This window comes from Pongo abelii, chromosome 17 (assembly GCF_028885655.2).
Source record: "Pongo abelii isolate AG06213 chromosome 17, NHGRI_mPonAbe1-v2.0_pri, whole genome shotgun sequence".
In the NCBI taxonomy this organism is placed as follows: domain Eukaryota; kingdom Metazoa; phylum Chordata; class Mammalia; order Primates; family Hominidae; genus Pongo; species Pongo abelii.
In genome coordinates this window covers 60,289,839-60,314,204 of record NC_072002.2, presented here as the reverse complement: position 1 = coordinate 60,314,204, position 24,366 = coordinate 60,289,839, and the positions used below count along the sequence as shown (strand labels likewise).

Genomic DNA, 24,366 nt, shown 5'->3' with positions numbered 1-24,366 from the left:
TGTTATTGATGTGTTTGTGTCATTACAGTTTGTGTCAACAACTGCTTACTGTTAAATGTTTTATTAAAGCAAATGTAAATTGGTACTGAAGCTATTTCTTTTAGCAGTTATGCAAGTGAATAATTTGATTATAGGAGATAAAATGCATTGTGACAACCGATGATGCATCATAATCGTGTACAGACCTGAAATGACTTAAAAAAAGAGAGTGCATGTGAGTCTTTGCAGTAGAAGCAATGGTTACAAAACCAGAAAACAGAGAGTATAGTGTAACGTACATACTAGTCAGGCATTTGGAGCTTTTATTGCTTTTCTTTTTTTTTTTTTTTTAAATTACACTCTTGTCTTAGGTTTTTATGGTAGTTTCAGTTCATTTGTTCATAGTCTCGTCAGTTAGTTTGTGTTTACTCTTACTGTCACATTTATTATTGAGACACCTTAAGTGCTTTGATACAGATCTACAGTTATTTATGACAGTTAGCAAAATATACTTAACTTTTTTAGTGCCCTTAATGGAACCCCATCTGTGCTGCTCTTGTCAGCCACTCCTCAGTAGCTGAAATGCAAGAAAAGCTGAGGGCAGTTATTCTAGAGAAATCCAAGGCTCAAGAATGATTTTATAGCTAGATTTAGTATATGAGACAGGCATTAAGTAAATATTTATCACCATTATGAACATACTAGAGAAAGGTGGTTTAAAGAACTATAAGATGGAGTTTTAAAAAGGATGACCTTAACTATAAGACAGATTAGATAGTAGCACAGCCTATTAAGGGATGCTGTAGACTCTGTCTCTAGGAGTTTTATTTTAATGGCAGATGACCCTGACCACCCCAGAAGCTGGGGATCTTTTAATTCTTTGTGTCTTGTTGGCATAATAAACTATATTTTTTTGGTGGGGTTGAGGGTGAGGATAGAGAACAGATTATAATGGACAATGAAGAATCATTTTCTAAAAGGAAGAGAATTAGTAGTTAGCATAATATAATAACAGTAATGAGAAGAAATGAATCATCACCAAATTCCATTGATCATGATTTTATAAATAGACTAGAGCTTTTAATCTTCATTTTGAAAGGAAAAATTCATGAGTAGCCGTGTTTTATTTTAAACAAATTAGAACTATTGAAATAGCTTGTAAGAGATCTTTGAGGTTTCTTATATACTTTATAGTATATCTGTTCCTCATTCTCTAATTTTTTTTTTTTTTTTTTTTTGAGAAAGAGTTTTGCTCTGTCACCCAGGCTGGAGTGCAGTGGCGCGATCTTGGCTCACTGCAAGCTCCGCCTTCCAGGTTCTTGCCATTCTCGTGCCTCAGCCTCCCAAGTAGCTGGGACTACAGGCACCCACCAGCATGCCCAGCTAATTTTTTGTATTTTTAGTAGAGATAGGGTTTCACCATCTTAGCCAGGATGGTCTCGATCTCCTGATCTTGTGATCTGCCCGCCTTGGCCTCCCAAAGTGCTGGGATTACAGGTGTGAGCCACCGCACCCAGCCTCTCTAATATATTTTAAATAGAATTTAAACATGCAGTCATCAAAAATTGTAAAGACTAATAATGCGGAGACATTGTTATAATACAACATTACATTAAAAAGGGAATATAGGCCAGGTGCAGTGGCTCACGCCTGTAATCCCAGCACTTTGGGAGACTGAGGTGGGCAGATCACCTGAGGCTGGGGGTTCAAGACCAGCCTGACCAACATGGAGAAACCCGGTCTCTACTAAAAATAAAATAAAAAATAAGCAATAAAATAATAAAATAAAAAATTAGCTGGGCGTGGTGACAGGCGCCTGTAATCCCAGCTACTCAGGAGGCTGAGGCAGGAGAATTGCTTGAACCCGGGAGGCGGAGGTTATGGTGAGCTGAGATCATGCCATTGCATTCCAATCTGGGTAACGAGTGAAACTCCATCTCAAAAAAAAAAAAAAAGGAAAAAGGCAATATAAATAATATATACTAGTGTAGTGGATCTCAAAGTAGTGTGGTCCCTGGGACAGCAGCATCAGCATTACCTGGGAACTTACACATTCTGGCTCCCAACCCATACCTGCAAAATTAAAAGCTCTAGGGGTAGGCCCATCAGTCTGTTTTAATACACCTTCCATTGAGTTCTGATACACCCTTAAGTTTGGGAACTACTGACTAGTAAATCTCAACTTTGCCCTGTCCTGGCACACCTGAGGATTCTGATACACTCCCTGCAGCTCCAGTGACTTACTGTGGCAGCGATTCTCCACCCAGGTTGGGGTTAGGGAAGGTCATTCCTTGCTTATTAAGAATGATTGTAATAAATGCTGAAATCTGAACAAACAGACAAACTAAAATATACACACATACACTGTGGAAGGAAAGATATTACAAATATTAAGTCTAAATCTCTAGGAGGTGGGATTCTAAGTGATATAATCTGGGGAAAAAGTGTTTCTTAAAAACATAATTATGAAACAATTTACATACATTTTCCAGATACATAGATAGCACAAGGCAACACATTGATTTTAATTCATTTTCTTTTAGGTGGAACGAGGAAGCCCCAAGAGCTGTTTCTTATTTTTGGGGTCTGTACTCTGTGAAGTCAACTGGGTTAGTGTGCTCTCTGATGCCTGGAATCCCAGTCCCCACCCAGAAACCCGCAGCATGATTGTCTGCCTCCTTTTCATGATGATTTTATTGGCAAAGGAAGTTCAACTGGTAGACCAAACAGTAAGTTTGGGAAGCTTATGGCAAAAATTCGGCAAGGCTGCTTAGATCTTTGCTTTCTACTAGGTCATAGTTTTTCATTTGTTTTTCCAGTGCCCCTATCAGTGTGAACAGATGCTTGGCATATGAGATGTACCTTTAACCAGATGCCTGATTTTCTTGGATAGCTCATTATCTGATTCTAAATTATGCAAAGAACCACACTGAGTTAGAATATATTAATCAACTTTAATTTATATCTCATTAATATCTACTTCAATCTCTTGTGTGCTTCCTGAAGTCAATTTTGGCATGTCCCACCAGAACAGAGAGTTCTTTTGAAAGAAAAGAACCTGGGTTCCAGATACTCAATACATCTTAATATGAATGTGTTTTTGCCAAAACTTTGGTTATTGCTTTCACTAGTACTCCTAACTCGAGTAGATACTTACTTGATATCATAACTGTTCTGTGCTTACCACAGGCCATCTTAGTTATTCCACAGACTAGTTAGCAACACATATTTCTGGAAAAATTGGGGCTCTGGAACTAAAGGAATATGTATTTTATTTTTAGGATTCACCTTTACTTAGTCTTCTTGGACAGACAAGCTCGCTTTCATGGCATCTTGTGGATATTGTGTCGTACCAGAGTGTGCTAGGTTATTTCAGCAGCCATTACCCGCCATCCATCATCCTGGCGAAAGAATCTTATGCTGAATTAATCATGAAGCTCCTGAAAGTGTCTGCGGGCCTTTCTGTTCCTACTGACAGCCAGAAGCATCTTGTAAGTTGAGAGGTAGTTTAAAAGGCAGGGACTGTTCTTGGAGATTGGTAGTAGCATAAGTGCTACAAAGGACAGTCTTGAACCTAGGAAGTGCTCAGCAGAGGAAGTCGGAGGATGTGTATTATCATATACTCATCTTTTGGCCTTGTAGATCTTTTGGGTTGAGTTCTCCCTTTGGGTGAACCTTTACTTACTAGCAATGTCATATGTTGATGAAAGGTCAGAAGGATTGAGGGCTGCCAGCAAGCTGCTGGTTTCATGATCTGAATGTCACTGGTAGCAGAATAGCAGGGAGGGAGGGAGGTTAGTAATATGAGCTTAGGCTTGACAGGGAAAGTCCCCAAGTTTTCTCATCTGATTAGAAATAGTACCTTGCAAAGGCTGGGTGTGGTGGCTCATGCCTGTAATCCTAGCACTTTAGGAGGCCAAGGCGGGAGGATCACCTGAGGTCAGGAGTTCGAGACCAGCCTGGCCAACATGGTGAAACCCCATCTCTACTAAAAATACAAAAATTAGCAGGGCATGGTGGCAGGTGCCTATAGTCTCAGCTACTCGGGAGACTGAGGTAGGAGAATCGCTTGAACCCAGGAGGAGGAGGTTGCAGTGAGCCGAGATTGCACCACTGCACTCCAGCCTGGGCAACAGAGTGAGACTCCATCTCAAAAAAAAAAAAAAAAAAAAGAAATAGTACCTTGTCTCAAAGTGGTGTTTTGAGGATTGAATTCGATAATGAACATAAAAGTTTTTGGAAAAGTTTCTGGCAAATAGTTAGTGTTTGGTTAATGTTGTTATTCTTGTAGTAAAAAAGGAAGAGTATTCTGCCACAATTTTGGAAAACATGGACCCTGGTCAAAGTGTTACCGTAGATTTGCCTTTCACTAGGGCCCTTGGGCCACGTGGGACTAAGTCTTCATGTGGCTTCCTGTTGTGTCCCCTCTACTCCCTACCCAAGCATTCATTGCAGTGCCATGCTCCCAGGAAATATGCAGTTAACACTCCTTGCTTGGATTCATTTGAATGAATTTTTTTTTTTTTTTTTTTGGTCAGGATGCAGTTCCAAAATGCCAAGCTTTTACTCATCAGATGGTTCAATTCCTCAGCACCCTGGAACAAAATGGAAAAATCACCTTAGCAGTCCTAGAACAGGAAATGTCTAAGCTTTTAGATGATATCATTGTCTTTAACCCGCCCGGTAAGTGACCAGTCGGAAGTCCTGTATTCATTCAGTCAATGCATTCCTGCCGTGTGTGAGGCACTGTGAGATCAGGAGGATGTTCAGGACACTGGCACTCCTCTTTCCAGAGAAGCAATGGTCAGAGAGGTGTTTGGACACCAGGGACTCAGCAGTGGGGAAGGATTGACACTGGCAGATGCTGTTGGGTTGTGGGCGAGACTGACTGTTAAGCTGGACAGTGGGATCTAATGATTAGGAGATACCAGAGACCTTTCAGTGAGTGGCATTTCTAGGGATTTTGGCTTTTAACTGGGAGGGCATTCAGAATCATCTGTAGACTTGTCAAGAAACTGTGTATGGAGAACTTCTGCTCCTGGCAGTTTGGTGGACTAGACATACTGACTACCTCTCCTGCTGAAGATAACTGGGTGCTGGATGAAATGTTTTTAAGAAACTGGAAATTAAATTTATTAGTGGAGTGGCAAAAAGGTAAGGGAACCTCAGGCCAGAACCTAAGTGAAAGGAGAAACCCATAAAGGTAGGTGGAGTTCTGAGGCTGCTGTCACCCTGAAGTGTTTTGCTGAATATGTTTGGATATTAGGGGGAGGTGGTAAAGCCCAGGGACTGCCTAAGATGGGAGCCTAAAAGGAAATCCCATGCATAATCCACAGGGTGACATTTTTACTGTAAAGATAAGCTAGAAGTAAACCTCCTCTTGTGAGAGGAAGGCAAAGACAGTTTTGGCCTCGTTGTTAGGTTAAAAGTTTATGCAGGAAAAGAGATATCTGTTTTGAGAATTGATAACAAGCTGACCCTCATGTGGTTTTGAAGCAAGAATTCAGACTACCTAGATTGTTAAAAACAGCAGTAATAACAACAACCTCAATCTAAGAATTTACAGTAGTTCTGGGTTGGCAGTGCCACCAGCATCTGGCAAAAAGCAACCATAGATCCTGTTTGGAGAAACCCATCTTTAACTCATGCCTCAAAGTTCCAGCAAACTCACAGTAAAAAAAGTCACAAAAGACACAAGGAAACAAGGTACCATGAACAAAGTAATAGAAAACAACAGCAGCATCAGAAATGAAAAGATTGAAGATAGTGGAATAATTAGTACAGTAAGCAAAAAAGGTATTTTTATTATATGCTGAAATAAGAGAGGATTGAAGTTATCAGTAAGAAGCAAGGGATTGTAGAAATATGCAGGTTTGAGAGATTCATATATTTTAGAAATGAAAAATATAAAGATTATAATAAAGTTAATGGATAAGTTCAACAGTAGATTAAACCCATCTGAAGAGAAAATTGGTAAACTGAAAAATAAAACTGAAGAAAATACTCAGATTGCAGCACAGAGGAACAGAGAAGGAACATAAAAGTGAGCTGGGCATGGAGGCTGAGGCAGGAGGATTGCCTGTGGCCAGGAGTTCGAGGCCATAGTGTATAATGATTGTGTCTGAATAGCCACTACACTCCAGTCTGGGCAAAATAGTGAGACCCCATCTCTAAAACAAAAGGAATGTGAAAGTGAGGTTAAAAAGCATAGAGGATAGGCTGAGAAGGTTTAATATACATCCTATTATCCAAGTAGAATTCCAGAAGGAGAGGAGATACTTAACTGGGGAGAAGCAATATCTGAAGAGATAGCAAGGCTGAAAATTTTCAGGGCTGATGAAGACAGCAATCCTTAAATTCAGTAAACCCAGCAAATCCCAAGTAGGATATATGGAAAGAAATTCAAACCTGTATACATTATAGTGAATCTGCAGAAGCACCAGTGGCAAAATTAAAAAACAAAACAAAACAAAACAAAACCTTTTACATCCAGGAAGGAAAGGCAGATTACCTACCAAGGAGCAACATTTAGACTGACAGCTGACTTCTTAGTATCAATAAAAGAATCTGTAAGACAGTGGGATAACAACTTCAATGTGTTATGAGAAAATGACTCATAACCTAGAATTGTAAACTAAGAAAAGCCACCCTTTAATGATGAAGACGAGGTAAAGAACCATACTTTCATTGAGCCCTGAGAGTGTTTGTCCCAGTAGATGTCACTAAAGAAAATACTAAAGCATGCTAGGAAAGAGGTTGAGTTAAAAGTGTTCTGAGGTTCTACTGCTGTTTAGTGGGTCAAGAGATTAACTTTATACCTTGATTAAAGTGTGAATATTAACAATTTTAAGAAATTAACCAAAAGAATAGAAATTAAAATGTACAATTTCCAAGTCAGTAGAAGGAGATGAAAAGGAATGGCCAAAGTATGTTCAGTCCAAAGAAGGCAAGAAAGGAAGCATGGAGAAAGTGAGAAAAATAACCAAAATAAGATGATAAAATTCAATTGTATTGGTAAAGGGACTAATGGTTAAGTTAAAAGACAAAGATTGTTAAGGTAGATTAATAACCAAAAACATCTAGCTTTAAGCTGTTGATAAGAAATACATCAAAAGCCTAAGGATATAGAAAGCTTTCCACAAGATGATTATGTCAGGCAAATATTAAAATAGAAAGCTGGCATAGCTATATTAATATCAGATAAATAGATCTGTAAGGCAGAAAACTTTGTAAAAGCCAGATGTTCATCTCTGTGTATTTCTGCCCTGAAGTTGCATGACAAAGAAAAAAAAATCAGTAACTAAATAGAACTAGAGGGAAAAACGCTGTGGAAATTAAGAAGCAAACTATTAAATAACTGCTGGGCAAAGGAACAATCATAATAGAAATTTAAAATACTTAGAACTGAATAATAAAACACAGTGCATCAAAATTTGTGGGATGCGGCTAACATGGGACTTACTATTTTAGGCTGTTCTCACACTGCTATAAAGAAAAACCCAACACTGGGTGATTTATAAGGAAAACAGGTTTAATTGGCTTATGGTTCTAGAGGCTGTACAGGAAGCATGGTGCTGCCATCTGCTTCTGGAGAGGCCTCAGGAAACTTACAGTCACGGCAGAACGCAGAGTGAGAGTAACACTCCACATGGCCAGAGGAGGAGCAAGAGAGAGAATGAGCGAGGGGGAGATGTTGCACACTTTTGAACTACCACATCTCTGAGAACTCTAGTATGAGAACAGCACCAAGAGGATGGTGCTAAACCATTCATGAAGGACCCACCCTCATATTCAGCCACCTCCCACGAAACTCTGTTCCAACATTGGGGACTACAGTTCAACATGAGATTTGGTGGGGACACAGATCCAAACCGTATCACTTACTTTCAGGGCCTTAAGTGCTCATCATAGACTTTTTTAAAAGGTAAAAATTAAAAAGATAAGCATTAAACAGTTATTTAAAAAGACAGCAAAATAACAGTCAAAGACAGTAGAAGGGAGGAAATAATAAAGAGAAAATAAATAGGAAGAAACTAAGAATGAAGAACAATGAAACTGGTAAATGTGTGGGTAAATCTAAATGAAATCTGACTGTATAAGACAATAATAATAGAAATGGTTTGTTGGGCTATGGCAACAGTAGAGAAATGAAGTTAGAATGTTCCAAAGCCATTACATCATCTGGGAACCAAGTAACATCAGACTTCGAAAAATCAGGAATGCATGTTTTCATTTGTAGGATAACTACTGTCAGAATTTTAAGAGAGGATTTAGTTTTCAAGCTAAAACAGGGAAAAAGTAGAATAATAATCTAAAAGAAGCAAAAGAGAGAAAAAGAAATGTAGAATAGGAGGGACAAATAGGATACATACAGGAAGACAGTAGATTTAGACCCAACTACATCAGTAATTAATTATAGTAACTGTGAATGACTAAGATTGTCACACTGGATAAAACAAGGAAGAAAAAGACAACTTAGTAGAAAAAAATGGACAAGACCCTTGAAACAACATTCTGCAAAAGAAAATATCCTAATCACCAACAAACATGAAACGGTGCTAAATGTTGTTAATGATCATACCTGTTTCATGTAGATATTATAAGTATCGAGTGAGATAATATCTAAAATTTTAGCATCAGCCTGGCAAGTTAGCCACATTCAATGAATCTTATGGAAAAGAACTATCAGCAAGCAGTGCTGGAGAAACTGTTCTAGAGTTAGTCAGATATGATTGAACCAGGAAGGTTGAATAATAGCTGGCCAGGGAAAGGGGAGAAGGGTGTTCTGGAAAGCTCTTCATCAGAAGAGTGATAGGATCAGATATGGTATTTAGGAAAAGATTTGAGAGCCCTGTTGATGATGAACAGGAATGGGAGAGACTAGGGTCTGTTGTAGTAATGTATTCCTATTAGTCATAATTAAGAGATAAAATTTAAATTGCTATTCAGTTGAAATTCAGAGATGAGCCTTTATTTCCAAGAATATTTGTACCCATAGAAATACATGAAGAAATAGACAGATATACTGTTATTATCTCTCTCAAACTTGTTTTTTAAGTCCTTGCTTGATAGTAAGTAGGTCATACAGAAAGATTAAGTGAGGGTTTATTTAACCCTGCATAAGTAGATGAATTTGTTTTGATAGATGCGATGAATAAGATCTCTCAACTTTTTACCCTTCCTATTGACATAAATACTGAATCCCTGTGGTGTGAAAGCTACAGTTCTACTCCTTTAAAAAAAAATGTACCCAGCTTAAGGAGAGCTAGAAGAGTTGGCAAAAATTATTCCAGTTAACTCTCAGTAAAATATATTTTCTGTTTTTGAATGTGAACATTTGAAGTTCTCTTGTAAAATGAATTTGTTCTTTTTGTTGAATTCCTCTCTCTTTACCTCCAATTTTTTTTTGAAAAATTACCAGTTGGTTTACTTTCCTTATTTAAAAAACAAAGAAATAAAAGAGTTGTTGTTAGGATGCTATACAAAGGTTTTTCCTTACATTTATATTTAGTTTTAAGTAATAACCTTTAATGTGTGTAAATCACCCTAGAATATTGACAGCAGTGGCAGTGATAGTGGGTACTTTTGCTACTTGGTTTACCGAATGACTGGTGAGATCTACGTATTTGGTTTTCCACGAGCAAAGATTGGAAAATAAAGACCGACTAGACACGTTCTGATAAGTTACTCTTTCACACCAGCTTCAGATTTGTCTATTTATTAAGTATTGCTCTGCTATGCTGCTGTACCCAGGGAACTCACAGTAGTTCCTGCTTTTACTCTTAGTAACTGTGTGCTGCATACTATCTGTACAAACTCAACACCATCCAGAGCCTTCCTTCTGGTCCCTTGCAGTCAGCTACTAGCACTGTAAAATCTGCCTGGAGAACAGCTAAGATTGAAGCACTGTTATTCTCCTGATCACATGGACAGCACCTTTCTGGCAGCCATTCTTGAGTGTGTCTATGCTCCTTTCAGACATGGACAGCCAGACCCGCCACATGGCCCTTAGCAGCCTCTTTATGGAAGTCCTGATGATGATGAACAACGCGACTATTCCAACAGCAGAGTTCCTTCGGGGCAGTATCCGGACCTGGATTGGCCAAAAAATGCATGGGCTGGTGGTGCTGCCCCTTTTAACAGCAGCCTGCCAGAGCCTGGCGTCCGTCCGCCACATGGCTGAGACTACAGAAGCCTGCATCACTGCCTACTTCAAAGAAAGTAAGAGGAGGTCATCTTACGCTCCATTGTATTGGTCTTTTCCAGAAGGATGAAAGCATTGTCATCAGGAGATATCTTTCCAGACTCTTCCCAGTGAGGGAATTGCCATTCTAATTTTCTGCTCTGCAAATGTTGTGGATATTTCTGAATATACGTATTTTTCATAAAGATCTGCAGTTAGCATGAGAACCTGTGGTCATGTCTGTTGGTACAATCATGTTTCAAGGGAGAAAAGCTCTAATCCACTTCACGTTAGTTTTGGAGAGTCAGACCAACCTGTTATGATATGCAAATTGTGTTGTGTCACAGGCCAAGTCATAGTCCTCAAAACAAATGCTGTATACCGGGATCTATATAATCATGGTGCATGAGGTTAATTTTCCCTGTTTTTGTCACTTTTGGTAAAAGGAGTTTTCATAGAAGTTTTTAAAATTGCTGCTTATCAGACCTTTTAAAGCATTAGGAAGGGCTCATTCATTGTCATCCCTCCTTTTTAAAAATCTGTTTTACTTTCTACCTCTAAACTCTCAGACTCTGGAAGCGGCTTAGTCTGATTAAGAATTGCTGAGAACAGCACTTCTCAACTCTGATATCCAGATAACACATCACACTGCAGTCAGTGGGAGAGAAGCAGGAGTGAGAAGGAGGGTATTGGAGCAAGGATCCAGGAAGTGCCCACAACCTGCCATCTGCCCTGTCCTGACCACGCAAGAACAGCACATGCCCACCCATGGAGGTGGTGTGCATATCACCATGCCACCCCACCCTCACTCCCCCAAAGCGTGGAGAACCATTAGGATAACACTGCTATTCCAAACTCATCTGTGTTACTAAAAATCAAACAGTTTCAATACGTGAGTTAAACTAAGCTTTGATAACTAAAACTACTCACAGATTGAGTGATAACAGTTCCCCGTGGGAAAGCATAAGTGTTCATATGTTCTTAAAAAGAGTATTAAAGTTAAAATTCTTAACTGGCCAGGACAGGCAGTGTCTACATGTGGTTTTTAGGATCATAATGTGATAGAAACGTGATTTATACATATGCAGCCCTGAATTCTGATTTCTTAAAGCTTTCTGGTGGCTACGCTGGGGACAGGCATCTGGCCCGAGGGCTTCCCAGTCTGAGCCCTGAGGTGTATTTGACTTTTGTAGCCTCCAGGGTCACTGTAAGAAAGGTTGTCTTGACATGAAGCTTATTATCTCATAGGTTGCTATGTCAAAAAAAAAAATCGTTAAGCTTAAAGTGAAAATATTTGCTAGAGTTGTCAAGTAATTGGATTCTTGCCTATATTTTGATGTCTCTTCTTCATGTTCTTAGGCCCTCTCAATCAGAATTCAGGATGGGGACCCATTCTGGTATCCCTTCAGGTTCCTGAGCTCACCATGGAAGAGTTCCTGCAGGAGTGCCTCACCCTGGGCAGTTATTTGACTCTTTACGTCTACCTGCTTCAGTGTTTAAACAGTGAACAGACTCTAAGGAATGAAATGAAAGTGCTGCTCATCTTAAGCAAGTGGCTGGAACAGGTGTACCCAAGGTACGTTGGCCCTCAGGCTGTTACATCAAACTTGCTGTATTTGGTTAACTTGGAATTTAGAGCTTAAGTCTAGCTTTAAGTACACAGAACCAAGTGGTGCATAAAAAGTAAGGTTTTAAGGTATGGTGACAGTTGTTTTGGAAAGATTCTTAATTAATAGGCTCATCTTCTGAGCAGATTTTTTGTTTCCTAAAACTGGCACTTTGAAACACCAAGCATCAGTTTCCTTACGAGTTAAGTGGAGATAGTAACCCTCACCTGATAGGGCTGTCATGAGGATGAAGTGGAAGAATACAAAGTTCATCACAGTGGCGTGTAGCAGGTGTTCCACAGATGGCAGCGGTTACAATCCCATGGCTCTGTTAACATCAGTTACAATCCCATGGCTCTATTAACATCAGCCGTTAGCCTGTGCTTTTGAAGTACTGAATGTCTCCTATCCTTAAAACTCTGATGTGGACTTGCAGTTAAATGGGAGTGGAAAAAATTTACTTCTAATTTTATTTTCCTCCGGTGCCTCCCCTAGCTCCGTGGAGGAAGAGGCAAAGCTGTTTTTGTGGTGGCACCAAGTCCTTCAGCTCTCCCTCATTCAGACAGAGCAGAATGACTCCGTCCTGACAGAATCTGTCATTCGAATTCTTCTCATGGTTCAGAGCAGGCAGAACCTCGTGGCTGAGGAGAGACTCAGCTCTGGGATCCTGGGGGCAATTGGGTTTGGCCGGAAGTCACCTTTGTCTAACAGGTAAGGAAGCGCCTTTCTAACACTGTTGTTCTAAATAGGCCTCAGACATCTGTACCTATTTACAGGTTGTGATAGTTCAGTAGGTTTTTCGACTTAGGATCTAGGTTCTCCAGAAAGATTAATGGAAAAAAAAAAAAAAGAAAAAAAAAAACCCAGAGCCTGATTACATCTTTACATTCTAAAAAGCATTTTTATTTTTTCTTACCTTTAAAAAAAATTTTCAGTTCAAACAGTATTTTTAATAGTATCTCCTGTTGTGTTTGGACTTTGTAACCTAACTGCACTACTGATTTCTTTTTGGTTTTGAGCCAGTCATGGATGGTATGCGAGCTTAGTTCAAAAGCCAAGTCAGCTAGGCACTTGAGGCGTTCAGGGAAATCCAGAATCTGTGAGGGACTCAGTCTAGTGAACTGTAAAGTTGTCAAGCTGGGTTAAGATCTGTTGGTGGCCAGGCACGGTGGCTCACACTTGTAATCCCAGCACTTTGGGAGGCCAAGGCAGGCAGATCACTTGAGGTCAGGAGTTCGAGAGCAGCCTGGCCAATGTGGTGAAACCCCGTTTCTACCAAAAAATACAGAAATTAGCCGGGCATGGTGATACATACCTGTAGTCCCAGCTACTCTGGAGGCTGAGGCGGGAGAATCACTTGAACCCGGGAGACAGAGGTTGCAGTGAGCTGAAATTATGCCACTGCACTCCAGCCTAGGTGACAGAGTCAGACCCTGTCTGAAAAATAAATAAATAAATAAACAAACAAACACAAATACAAAAATTAGCTGGGTGTGGTGGCAAGCACCTGTAGTCCCAGCTACTCAGGAGGCTGAGGCAGGAAAATTGCTTAAACCCAGGAGGCAGAGGTTGCAGTGAGCCGAGATCACACCACTGCACTCCAGCCTGGCCAACAGAGCAAGACTCTGTCTCAAAAAAAAAGAAAATTAAAAGGCCTGTTGGTAAGAAGGATAAGTAATGAGAAACAAGTCTGGATTTTTGTTGCAAAAAATCTCAAGGCGTGAAAGAATTTGCCATTAGCTCCCATTTTCTCTCATAATACTTACTTACATCATGGTTTCCTTTTCAAGCCCTTGTCAGTGTTGAAAAGAGTTTGCAAACTTGATGATGTCATCATTCTTGTGGAATAGCCCATTGTGATGTTATAACTTTGGGACTCACTCATTCCGAACCAGTTAACATCATGTTTCTTTGTTTGCGGTGGAAGATAGCAGGACTGCGAGATTTTGTTTTACTTAAATTTGGCTTGTGTCTTTTATTCTTTTTTTTTTTTAATTGTGATAAAATACACATAACTTAAAACTTTCCATGGTAGCCATTTTTATATGCACAATTCAGTGACATTTAGAACATTCACAATGTTGTTGCAGCCATCACCACAATCTAGCTTCAGAACATTTTCATCACTCCAAAAGGAAGCCCTACACTCATTAAGTAGTCACTTCCACTCCCTTCAATCCCCATGTCTCTGGCAACCACAAATTGATATTATGACTTTATGTATTCAATCCTATTTTGGACATTTCATATAAATGGAATTATACAATGTGTGGCCCCTTATGTCGGACTTTTTTCACTTAACGTGAAGTTTTCAAGGTTCATCTATGTTGTAGCATGTATCCGTACTTCATTTGTTTTTATGGCTGAATAAATATTCCTTTGTATTCCACATTTTGTTTATCCATTCATTAGCTGATGGACATTTGGATTGTTTCAACGTTTTGGCTATTGCAGATAATGCTGCTATGAGCATTTGTGTACCAGTTTTTGTTAGAACATCTGTTTTTAGTTTTTTGGTGTATACACAGGAGCGGAATTGCTGGGTCCTATGGTAACTCTATGTTTCACTTGTTGAGGAACTGCCAAACTGTTTTCCCTAGTGCCTGCACCATTTACATTCCCACCAGCAATGTGCAAGGGTTCCAGTTATTCCACATCTTTGCCAACACTTTCATTCTTGAATCTGAATTATACATATATTGTTTGGATGGTGATAATGGATAAAACTTCTTTTTGATCATATTTAAGATTTTCCTGAGAAGGTGAACAACACAGTAGATCTGGAAATGTGTTAATCTTGTTATGTCATAGAAAATATGGTGTTTATTTCAAAATGCTCACTTTAATAGCCATTTACTTCTTCTGACCTCTCCCTAATGCCTAAGGTTCCGAGTGGTTGCCCGAAGCATGGCTGCCTTCCTTTCAGTTCAGGTTCCTATGGAAGATCAGATCCGTTTGAGGCCTGGCTCTGAATTACATCTGACCCCCAAAGCTCAGCAGGTCAGTATATACAATGAAGGGTTGGAAGTTTGCCTGCACATCTTCCCTAGAAGGCAGGGAGGTGGCAGCCGTAGCCTGTGCACACCATGACATGATGCTCTGTGGTGGTAGCACAGTGTTCCCTTTCATGTGCCCTACTTACGGGAAAATGGTTTCATGTGCCAACCTCCAAATTTTTGTAGGCAGTTGTCTAGATCGCTGCTACTGTCATTGTAGAAAAGTAAGGCCAAACGAAAAGTCTGTCTAGGATTAAATTTGGTTCTGATAAGTGTGAATATGCACTTACCTGCCACATGCTTGGGCTGGGGCAGGGGCTGGAGCTGGGGGCTGGGATCTCGCACAGAAGATGTGGCTACAGTTGGGATGGATGGAAATTAGCTGAGCTTTAGCTTGAACCGAGAAAGTAGTTCCTGTTTTGTGAGTCTGAAGGTTGACTATTGTTGGCTGATGCTAGAATAACCTAACATGGACAGAATGGTAGCTAGAAATTACAGCTTCTTCTAAAAACATGGAAGGCCACATTCCTATAACCTAAGGAGATGCTGGCCAGGTACAAAGGTGCACAGTAAAAAAATGATGATCAGCATTCGTGAGTACTCCCTCTGTGCCAGGTACTGTTATCAGTTTTAACTCGACCAATATTAATGAGTTAAAGCTTTAACTCATTTAATCCTCATAGCAATGCTATAGCACAGAAACGATTTTATTTTTTAAGACAGGGTTTTATTCTGTTGCCCACGCAGGAGTGCAATGGTGTGATCATATCTCACTGCACCCTTGAACTCCTGTGCTCAAGCAATCCTCCCACCTCAGCCTCCCAAGTAGTTAGGACTACAGGCATGCATTGCCACTCCTGGCTAATTAAAAATTTTTTTTGTAGAGACTGAGTCTCGCTTTGTTGCTGAGGTTGGTCTCAAACTCCTGGCTTCAAGCGATCCTCTTAGCCTCAGCCTCCCAAGTGTTGGTATTACAGGCATGAGCCACTGCATCCAGCTGGGAACTATTATTATCCTGGTTTTTTGGATGAGGAAAGAGAGAGAGAGAAAGGCTAAGTAATTTGTTCCAAATTACACACCTAGTAAGTGTTGGGGCTGGAAGTCGCACTGGCCAGTCTGGCTCCAGGTCTCTCCCATTCCCTGCTCTGCAGGGCTGTCTCTGTAAGTGCTGAGAGCTTGAACACCTCAGCTCCTCTGCTGGGGCAGCTTTGTCATGTTTAAGCCAGCCACGTGCAATGTCAGATCTTGGTTATTAAGAGCAAGGATCAGACAGAATAATTAGCAGGTTCTTCACAGGGATCTGGGCTTATAAAATAGCTGATAGTTGTCACTCATTGCCTAGACAGCTGCTGTTTGAATCCCCTATTGTCTTACATGAAACATCCCAGTGGGCAGATGAATATCCTGAGGGCAGGTTGTGAAGTCAGTGAGACGCAGGGTGTATTTGAGAAGACTACGTCTCCTGTGGCCACCAGTACCTGCAGCATCAGTTTCTTGCTTTAGCTGGGGCCCCGGGCTGCCCAGGCCGGGCCTCTTTGCCTTCATTTCTTTAGACTTAAAGTGATGACTCCCTGTATGTCCCATTCATATTTGTCATCAGAATTTTCAGATTTGAAGAAAGTTATCTTTTTAGAAAATGATTATTGTTTTAGGCAAACTGTCAAAGTTGACTGGGGGACTAAATTTAAAGAAGGAAAGGAGAGGGAGAGAGACAGAGGGACACTGTGGTTCATGGGAATGCCTGTCCCAGTTGATTGCTATTCTTAAATTGAACTCTGTTTACATAGCTCTTAATTTGGTACCCAGATACTTTCAGTTTATTTTCAGCCCAAAGACTTCCATCTACAGCCCTCCTGGTAGTTAATTTCTAAAATTCTGGTTTATTTATCATCCTCAAAAAAATCCCCTCTCTTAGGGTTTTTGAATCAAGCACATTCCATCTTTTAGAACATATTTTCTAGTGCGGTGGTTTCTGTAAAAGGGACAAGGAGGGAGTGGGGCACTCCATGGTGGGGGATGTGCCCCAGTGAGGAAGGGAACACCGTCAGAATCCTGGGGTGGATGAGCTTGTTAAGTTGGAAAACAAAACTCCCCACCCCAAAAATCAAGAGCCATTGTTGATTTTTTGTTTTCTCCATATACAGTCTCTTCCCCTTCTCTTCTCCTACTATGAAGAAAGGAATAATCAAAATTCTGGAGTCAAAGAATGTTTTTCTTTCCTTCTTCCTCTGAAGAGAGGCATGGAAACAGTTTCTGCCATGATTTTGTGTCTTTTGTCAGATGAATTCGGGAGGAACCTATGTACTTCATGCTTGTTGGCCGATTTAACAACCTTCTCACTTACTCTTGGCAGCACTTAGCAACTGGTTCCTCTAGAATTCCTTTCCGTTAGACAGTTTCATATAACATTATCTCATAACCTAGGAACATACCCAACAGCAGATTGAACAGATTTCACCTTAGCAAGATGAGGCTGGTGCCTGGGATTTCCGGTTGCACCCTAGAAACAGAAGGAGTGGACAGTCTGGTGGGGAGGACCCCACAGGTGGGACTGGGCAGAACGAGGACAAGGCAGGCTTTAGAAATGGGTGTGGCAGGTGAGGCGCCCAGAAACAAGAGCAGCCTGCCACAGCAGTGGCTCTTGGTAAGGCAAGCTTGGGAAATAGCACGGAACAGAAACAGGGAAGGCTGGGTGTGGGATGCTGCAAAGGCCACAGAGGCTTGGGCTGCCGGCCTCCTTCTGGTTGTGGTTAAGTTAATCAATGCCTGCCTTCCGGACTCCTGACCTCAGTTCCGTAGGCCTCCTTCCCACAAGCCTCACAGTTGAAGTACACAGCAATAATGGGTGTGCTGTACCTCTGGCAGTCACATTATGTGCCTCTATGGAGTTAACCCTCTCGTCTTCCGTGTCTTTTAGGCTCTGAATGCTGTTGAATCCATGGCATCAAGTAAGCAGTATGTTGAATACCAGGATCAAATATTGCAAGCCACCCAATTTATAAGGCATCCTGGCCATTGCCTTCAAGATGGGAAAAGCTTCTTGGCTCTTCTCGTTAACTGTCTGTATCCAGAAGTGCATTATTTGGACCACATACGGTAGTAACACTGAGGCTCTTGAAAAACCTATTGCTGTTTATGTTTACATTTAACTTTGCTGTTGCACAAGTAACTTTGCTCAATTTCACTGTAGAGCTCAGTTTGGCCAATGTGTAGTTGACTGAAGTGCAAGTTGGGAGGCATTAGATATTAGATAATTCTGGGGTGTGTGGGGGTGTGTGTGTGTGTGTGTGTGTGTGTTTTCTTAGCTCTTAAGACCGTCTGGGGACTCTTTAAGTTTTTATATTTATCCACAAGAGAAACTTACTAAGTTCCACTTGGGTACAGAGCCACTCACAGTTGCCGAATGTCCCAGTCATCTCACAAGAACTCCAGATAGAGTTCCTTGCATGTTTCCACTTCTGTCTCCGTTTTATGTAAATGTTCCAGATCTGACAACCTTGGAAGTCACGTAGTACCCTTACTTTTAAACCCCATTTGTGTTCCTCTAAAGTAAAAAAGTCAATTTTGAAAATTTCTGCATTTCTCAAATGTGGGGAAATACGGTAGTTTTAAAGTATTGTTTTTCTCAGAAGGGAGATAAAAATGCCGAGTTAGTTAAAGTGGGTCATGTGTAAAATATGACCACTTGATCGTGATTATAGTGAGCAGTAGAGATGATGACAAGTCCATTTCCATCCAGCCGTGTGTCCTCATGGAGAAGCTGCCTGCCTGAATCAGGGTGGCAAGCTGGCAGTCTGGGAGGAGCATGTTTTGCACAGATGTTTTGTTTGGTCCACTTGGTGAGGAGTGCAGACAGGGCTGCCTCTCTCCAGTCGGGAGAGTCTGTGCATTCCCTCGGGCCGTGACCCTAGCCTCATTCACATCATTTGCCCCTGTCGACACCTAAGTTTGCACCCTTTGATAGACACCATGTTTGATATCTGAAAGGCTCACTGTCAGGAGACAGAGACTGAGGGAGACTGAAGACCTGATTCTCTGTTCCCTGCTTGTTTTTTAACTTCAAACTCAGATGAAGCCAGTGGACCTGCTGAAACACTTGTCTGTGGAAACTGGATCAGGTCAGGAGATCTACTGAAATTTGGCTTTTTTCCATAGCCACGTGCCTTCTGTTGTTGACAGTTCATTCATTACCAAAGCCTGTGTGTAACTTTGCCTTGTTCTGTGGCCATCTTCTTGCTCATGTTATTTCTCCCGGGAATGAGCAGTTTGACTTCTGTTCTCATGTTCCTCATTCTATCAGCTCTAGATGGATTTTGCCTGTATAGCTGGCTTAATATGTCTTTGTGTATGGGTAGTTTGTAGCCTGAGAATATTTACCTAAAAATGTCTAAACAGCCACCAAGAATGTTTATAGGGGTATAGGAATATAGTTAACAGAGTGCTAATCTCTCCTCAAATGTCCTTTTGGAATGCTTCCCCCAAAATTGGGAAGTTGGTAGGAGCTTTTCTTTACTTTGAATTTCTTTAGTTGGACAGAACGATTCTGCCTTACAGACACGCTTTGCAGCTCTGATAAAGAACATCCCTGTTCAGTCTCTTGAGTTTTACAGGCCACAAAATGTCCATCTCAGAGGGACCTGTCTCAGCTTTTCTTATTTTTGCTTCTCTCTGTTTTCAAAATTAATCATCTTGTTCTGTGTATAAGAAAATTTGAGAAGCTGTGGACAATTCAATAGTCTGATCTGGCAACACTGATTTTTGTTTGGAAATATTTTGTGTTTTCTTTGAGGAGGATATAATTATTGATATCCTAGGATGTGAAATTTTTGAGTGACAGTATGCACATTTTAAGAAAATTATGATTAATCTGTATAATGTTTTTTGGTCTGTAAAAATTATAAAAAATAAAATCATTTATCTTTGGTTGTAACTGTTTAAAAACCAAATTATAGGGATATCACACTATCTTGTAAAGTATTTCAGCTGTTAAAGTTGCTGTAGGTTTTTATGCCTGATGTCATTTAATTTATTTGACATTGAACTTCATTAATCATCAGAGATGGTCAGTGAAAGTGCTTCCTCTTTAACTCTTTCTTGCTTAACCTTGGAAGGTTGACTCAACTCCTAGGTTTCTGTGGGAAACTCTGGGCTAGGAACGTGCTATAAAGACACTGAGATAGTTCAGACATGGCCATACTGCTGTAGCCTCCTGGGAAAGAAGGGTGGCAGAGAGACCAGCCCGCCCATTGGCTTGCAGGGGTAATGAGCCTTGGCTTGAAAAAACTCTTGGCCTCCAGAGAGCACGGGGCTGTGGTTTCAGAATCAGTGATGGGTGCTCCACATCAAGACTGGAATCAAGCAAGACCAAGGCCCCGTGGACTGAGCAGCGTGGAGGGCGAACGGTTGCAGGCTCCAGACTTCACCACAGGGTGGCCAACAGTGGCATCGGGACAAAATAAGGATGTCTAACAGCTTCCTGGGAGCAGGAGGAGGCAGCGTTCTGGTTGCCATGAAAAACATCTCTCTCCCTCTCCATCACTCCCCATGCTGCAGTGCACAGGTGGGTTGCAGAGGCAGGCTGCATCCCTGAATCATGTTGTCCCACTGCCTATTATAGAACAAGTGAAGGGCAGAATGCTGGAACACACCAGACATAGAGGGAGGGAGGTCCTGCCAGATGTGTCTACATAGCATGACAGTAGCAGTGGAGTCGGGACCCACCTGTACATGTTTCCAAAGCTCCTGCACACTGGGGACCTCAGCTCCAAGGCGTGACTCGTTTCTTAGTCTCACCACCCTTTGTTGGCTCAGACATCGCATGCCTCTGCCCCACTGGGGTTGTGTGCCTGAGTCTCTCACTTCTTTGAGGTTGGGGGAAGCCTAGTCCAGAAAATGAAAACCCATAGACCAGCCTAACTTCCTTTCGACCAAGTGACGGCCTCCTGGTTCCTCCCAATTCATCATCAAAATCAGTGTGTACATGTCATACAAGCCAAGAGTGTTCATGTCCTCATTCCTTTCAAATGAAGGTGATATGTGCTTTTTCACTGAGTTTTTATTCCTGAAATTCTTTCTTCTGGAGCAGGAAGCAAATGTCCTGGAATTGTAGACTTTTAAAGTCAGAAGGGTCATTCATGTTCATCTAGTGCCCCTCTCACTCTGCAGGGATCCTCCTGCCTCTCCTCTGCCCCTGTCCAGTGCCTGGTGGTCCAGCCTGTGATGGGCAGGCCCAGGCTGCCATCTGCAGGCTCTGTAGTTCTGCTTTCTGTTGAACCAAGATGTTTCTACATTGCCTATTGGTCGTGGTTCTGTCCAGAGCAGTTCAGGCTGGGGCTGTTCTCTTGCCCCTCGTTGAGGCAGACCTTTAGATATTTTCAGTTTTCATCACATGTCTAACACCACTTCCACCCCACCCCTCACCTCTTAGGCTAAATCCAGGCTAAATCCCCCAATGTCTTTTTTTTTTTTTTTTTTGAGACGAGTCTCATCTGTCACCCAGGCTGGAGTGCAATGGCATGGTCTCGGCTCACTGCAACCTCTGCCTCCTGGGTTCAAGCTATTCTGCCTCAGCCTCCCAGGTGGCCAGGACTACAGGTGCATGCCACCATGCCCGGCTAATTTTTGTATTTTTTAGTAGAGACGGGGTTTCACCCAGCCGTTGAGACAAGCTGGTCTCAAACTCCTGACCCTGTGATCCGCCCTCCCCGGCCTCCCAAAGTGCTGGGATTACAGGCGTGAGCCACCACGCCCATCTCCCCTGCAATGTCTTTAGTTAGACCTTTTCTACCATCATGTCTAACTGGGCTGCAATTTGGGGAAAGTGTCCAAATTAGTCCATGTTATCCTAAAAGGGGTGTGCCCCGGATTAGCAGGGCCAGGGCTAGGGTGAGAAAAATGAGGCACTTGGGGCATACATTTAAGTTGGTGCTTGCTTGCAGGTGCCAAGAGAGTGCTTCCTTGGGTTTACACCCGTGGTGCCTCCTTTACCTCATTCTGGCCCCAGCTCTGGGGTTAGAATCTCACCAGTGTGGTCCAAGTGGCATAATTATCTCCCTAAATGCTTGGGCAGCATCAGCTTTCAGTAGCTGTGCCCCATGGGGGGCACATTAAGCTAGTGACAAGTTGAGACTGCAGACGTCAGCTTTAGTATCAGTTGCTGCCCAAGACAGATCTCACCCCACATCTTCATGACAGGCCTAACAACAAGGCACTTTGCACTTAATCCTCTACTACTGCCCGCTCTTCATTTTGGGCCAACTGTACAGCTCATTTTGAGATAGTAGCTGATCATTTTTCTGATCAGTTAACTTTGTTTTATTAAGCAAAATGGAGAATATAATGTTAGGAAATAAGTGTGTTGATTTAAAAAAAGTATCCCCTTCTACCATCTTCCATTTGTGTCTGGGTTGTGCTGGGTAAAGTTCTAGACTTACTAACGCAGACTTCATTTTGGTCCAGTTTCCACAGCATGCCTCGGGCATCAGTGTCCAGGAGTAGCTGTATTTGAGGTTTCCTTCACTCTGGTAGGTTCCTGATTCCTGATGAAAATAACTTGAAAAAAAAAATTATACTACTGATCCTCTTTTGGGATAATGAAATTGCAAGGAATGTTGTTGATTATAACTTTTATTTTTTAATGTACAGATGTACTATCTCTTATTGAGCACTGATAGTTAGAATTTATTTTTCTTTCAATAGTTTAAAATCACTTATGTGGAGACGCAAACTTAAGTGTGTTCAACTCTTTTTCTTCCCACATATCTAGTGTGACCTTTAAAAACCACAACTTTCTTTTGGACATTAAATGTGCAATATTCACTACTTAATTCATTGTTCAGCATTTTTCATACTTGTACAAAGGGTAAGTTTTTATATAATGGTGAGAAACAGGAAGAAATGACAATTGGTTAAGTAAAATTCTGCAAATAAACTAGATTCGAATTTAATTTACACATGGCGGACCTGTCTCATTGTTTCCTGCAAGTTGGTTGACAGTCTTTTCATACATAAACCACAATAAGAAAAATTTTATATGAGAAACTTTGTAGTGGATAGAATCTTTATTCTGTGACGTTTCACCATGACGGGTGAGGCCTCTAATTTCAAAGAGAAGTTTTAACTTGAGAATTTAAGAATTGGCAGGGACAGGAGGCCACCTGCTGATCTCAGAGAGGTCAGGAGGGTCTGTGATGTGGCCTTGAGCTTGGTAAGAGCAGGGCCATAAAAATTGCACAAATGAGGTGGGAGTGGGGGTGCTTTCTGGCAGTGTAACCCCAGCTTGGTCATGGTCTGCTGGGGAAATCCACCTTCAGTGATGGGATGCCCAGGGAGTTCTCTTTAGTGTTATTTTTCACTCACATTTGTAAAGATGCACTTTGAATGGGCCAAGGTGTGGAGAAGGGTCTGCACATTCCGTTTGAGAATTAAACCAATTTGGGATTCCTTAGGGACAGGCCTTTCTGGGAGTGGGGTATGTCTCCCTCACCCTTGTCTAAGCTTGGCAGCTTTTTAAACCAGATGGAACCACCGGATTTAAGGGTTGGAAAGTGGCCTAGAGGCAGGTTGTCTCACTTCCTTCTAGTGCAGCAGCCAAGTTAGCTGTCTCCAGACCAGTGGGCATCTTTGTGGGGACCCTCTGAAAGAAACGATCTTTCTCCGAAAATGCTTCTCTTCTGAAGACAGCCCTTTTCCCTCTTGGTCTTTCTTTGCCACCCCTTGTTTAGCATATAATCAAGAAATAACCAAAAAAAAGGGCAGCCAGCAGCCCTCGGGGCTGCTCTGCCTATGGAGTAGCCAATTTCTTACTCTTTTACTTTCTTAAACTTGATTTTGCTTTGCACTGTGGACTCACCCTGAATTCTTTCTTGTTCAAGATCCAAGAACCCTCTCTTAGGGTCTGGATTGGGACCCCTTTCTGGTAACAAGATCTCTTTCCTCCCTGGGGCTTTTCCTCATTTTAAAATGAGGATAATTCCAGTCTTACCTCCTGGGCTCTTAGAACCCCCTGAGATCTTTTTTTTTTTTTTTTTTTTTTTTGAGAGGGAGTTTTGCTCTTGTTGCCTAGGCTGGAGTGCAGTGGCGCGATCTCGGCTCACTGCAACCTCTGCCTCCTGGGTTCAGGCAATTTTTGTGCCTCAGCCTCCCGAGTAGCTGGGATTACAGGCACCTGCCACCATGCCTGGCTAGTTTTTGTATTTCTAGTAGAGACGGGGTTTCACCTTGTTGGCCAGGCTGGTCTTGAACTCCTGACCTCAGGTAATCCACCCACCTCAGCCTCCCAAAGTGATACAGGTATGAGCCACCGCCCCTGGCCCCCACTGGGATCTTACAGGGCTTTGAGGATCACAGGGGGCCCAGAAACGTGAGGGGCTGTTATTGAAGAGGGGGTGGGACTGGACTTTAGTGGCCAGCACTGGAGCCGGGACAAAACCCGGACGCTTGACTGTTGTCTAAGGAGCCTTCCAGCCTGAGGCTTCTGTGACTGTTGGGGGACCAATCACCCACCCTGACCCTAGCTCTCTTGTCCTGTGTGACCAGTGAGGCACAAGTGAAAACTCAGCCCATGGTGTCTCCAGCCAAGTCATTTCCATCTCAAGGCAGG

General features: G+C 41.8%; 1 protein-coding gene across 5 annotated transcripts in view; it reads left to right on the top strand.

The window, feature by feature from the left end:
* Positions 1-19,695, top strand: part of EPG5 (ectopic P-granules 5 autophagy tethering factor) — a 119,490-nt gene extending 99,795 nt beyond the window's left edge. For all 5 annotated transcript variants that reach the window (XM_024236031.3, XM_054537835.2, XM_054537834.2 and 2 more), the window contains 8 exons: positions 2,523-2,708; positions 3,261-3,470; positions 4,518-4,662; positions 9,958-10,200; positions 11,522-11,738; positions 12,265-12,480; positions 14,655-14,769; positions 17,683-19,695. In XM_024236031.3, coding sequence (XP_024091799.3) covers positions 2,523-2,708; positions 3,261-3,470; positions 4,518-4,662; positions 9,958-10,200; positions 11,522-11,738; positions 12,265-12,480; positions 14,655-14,769; positions 17,683-17,865 — 1,515 coding nt within the window. In that variant the 3' untranslated portion in view covers positions 17,866-19,695. The remainder of the gene's footprint in view (positions 1-2,522; positions 2,709-3,260; positions 3,471-4,517; positions 4,663-9,957; positions 10,201-11,521; positions 11,739-12,264; positions 12,481-14,654; positions 14,770-17,682) is intronic.
* The last annotated feature ends 4,671 nt before the right edge of the window (positions 19,696-24,366 follow it).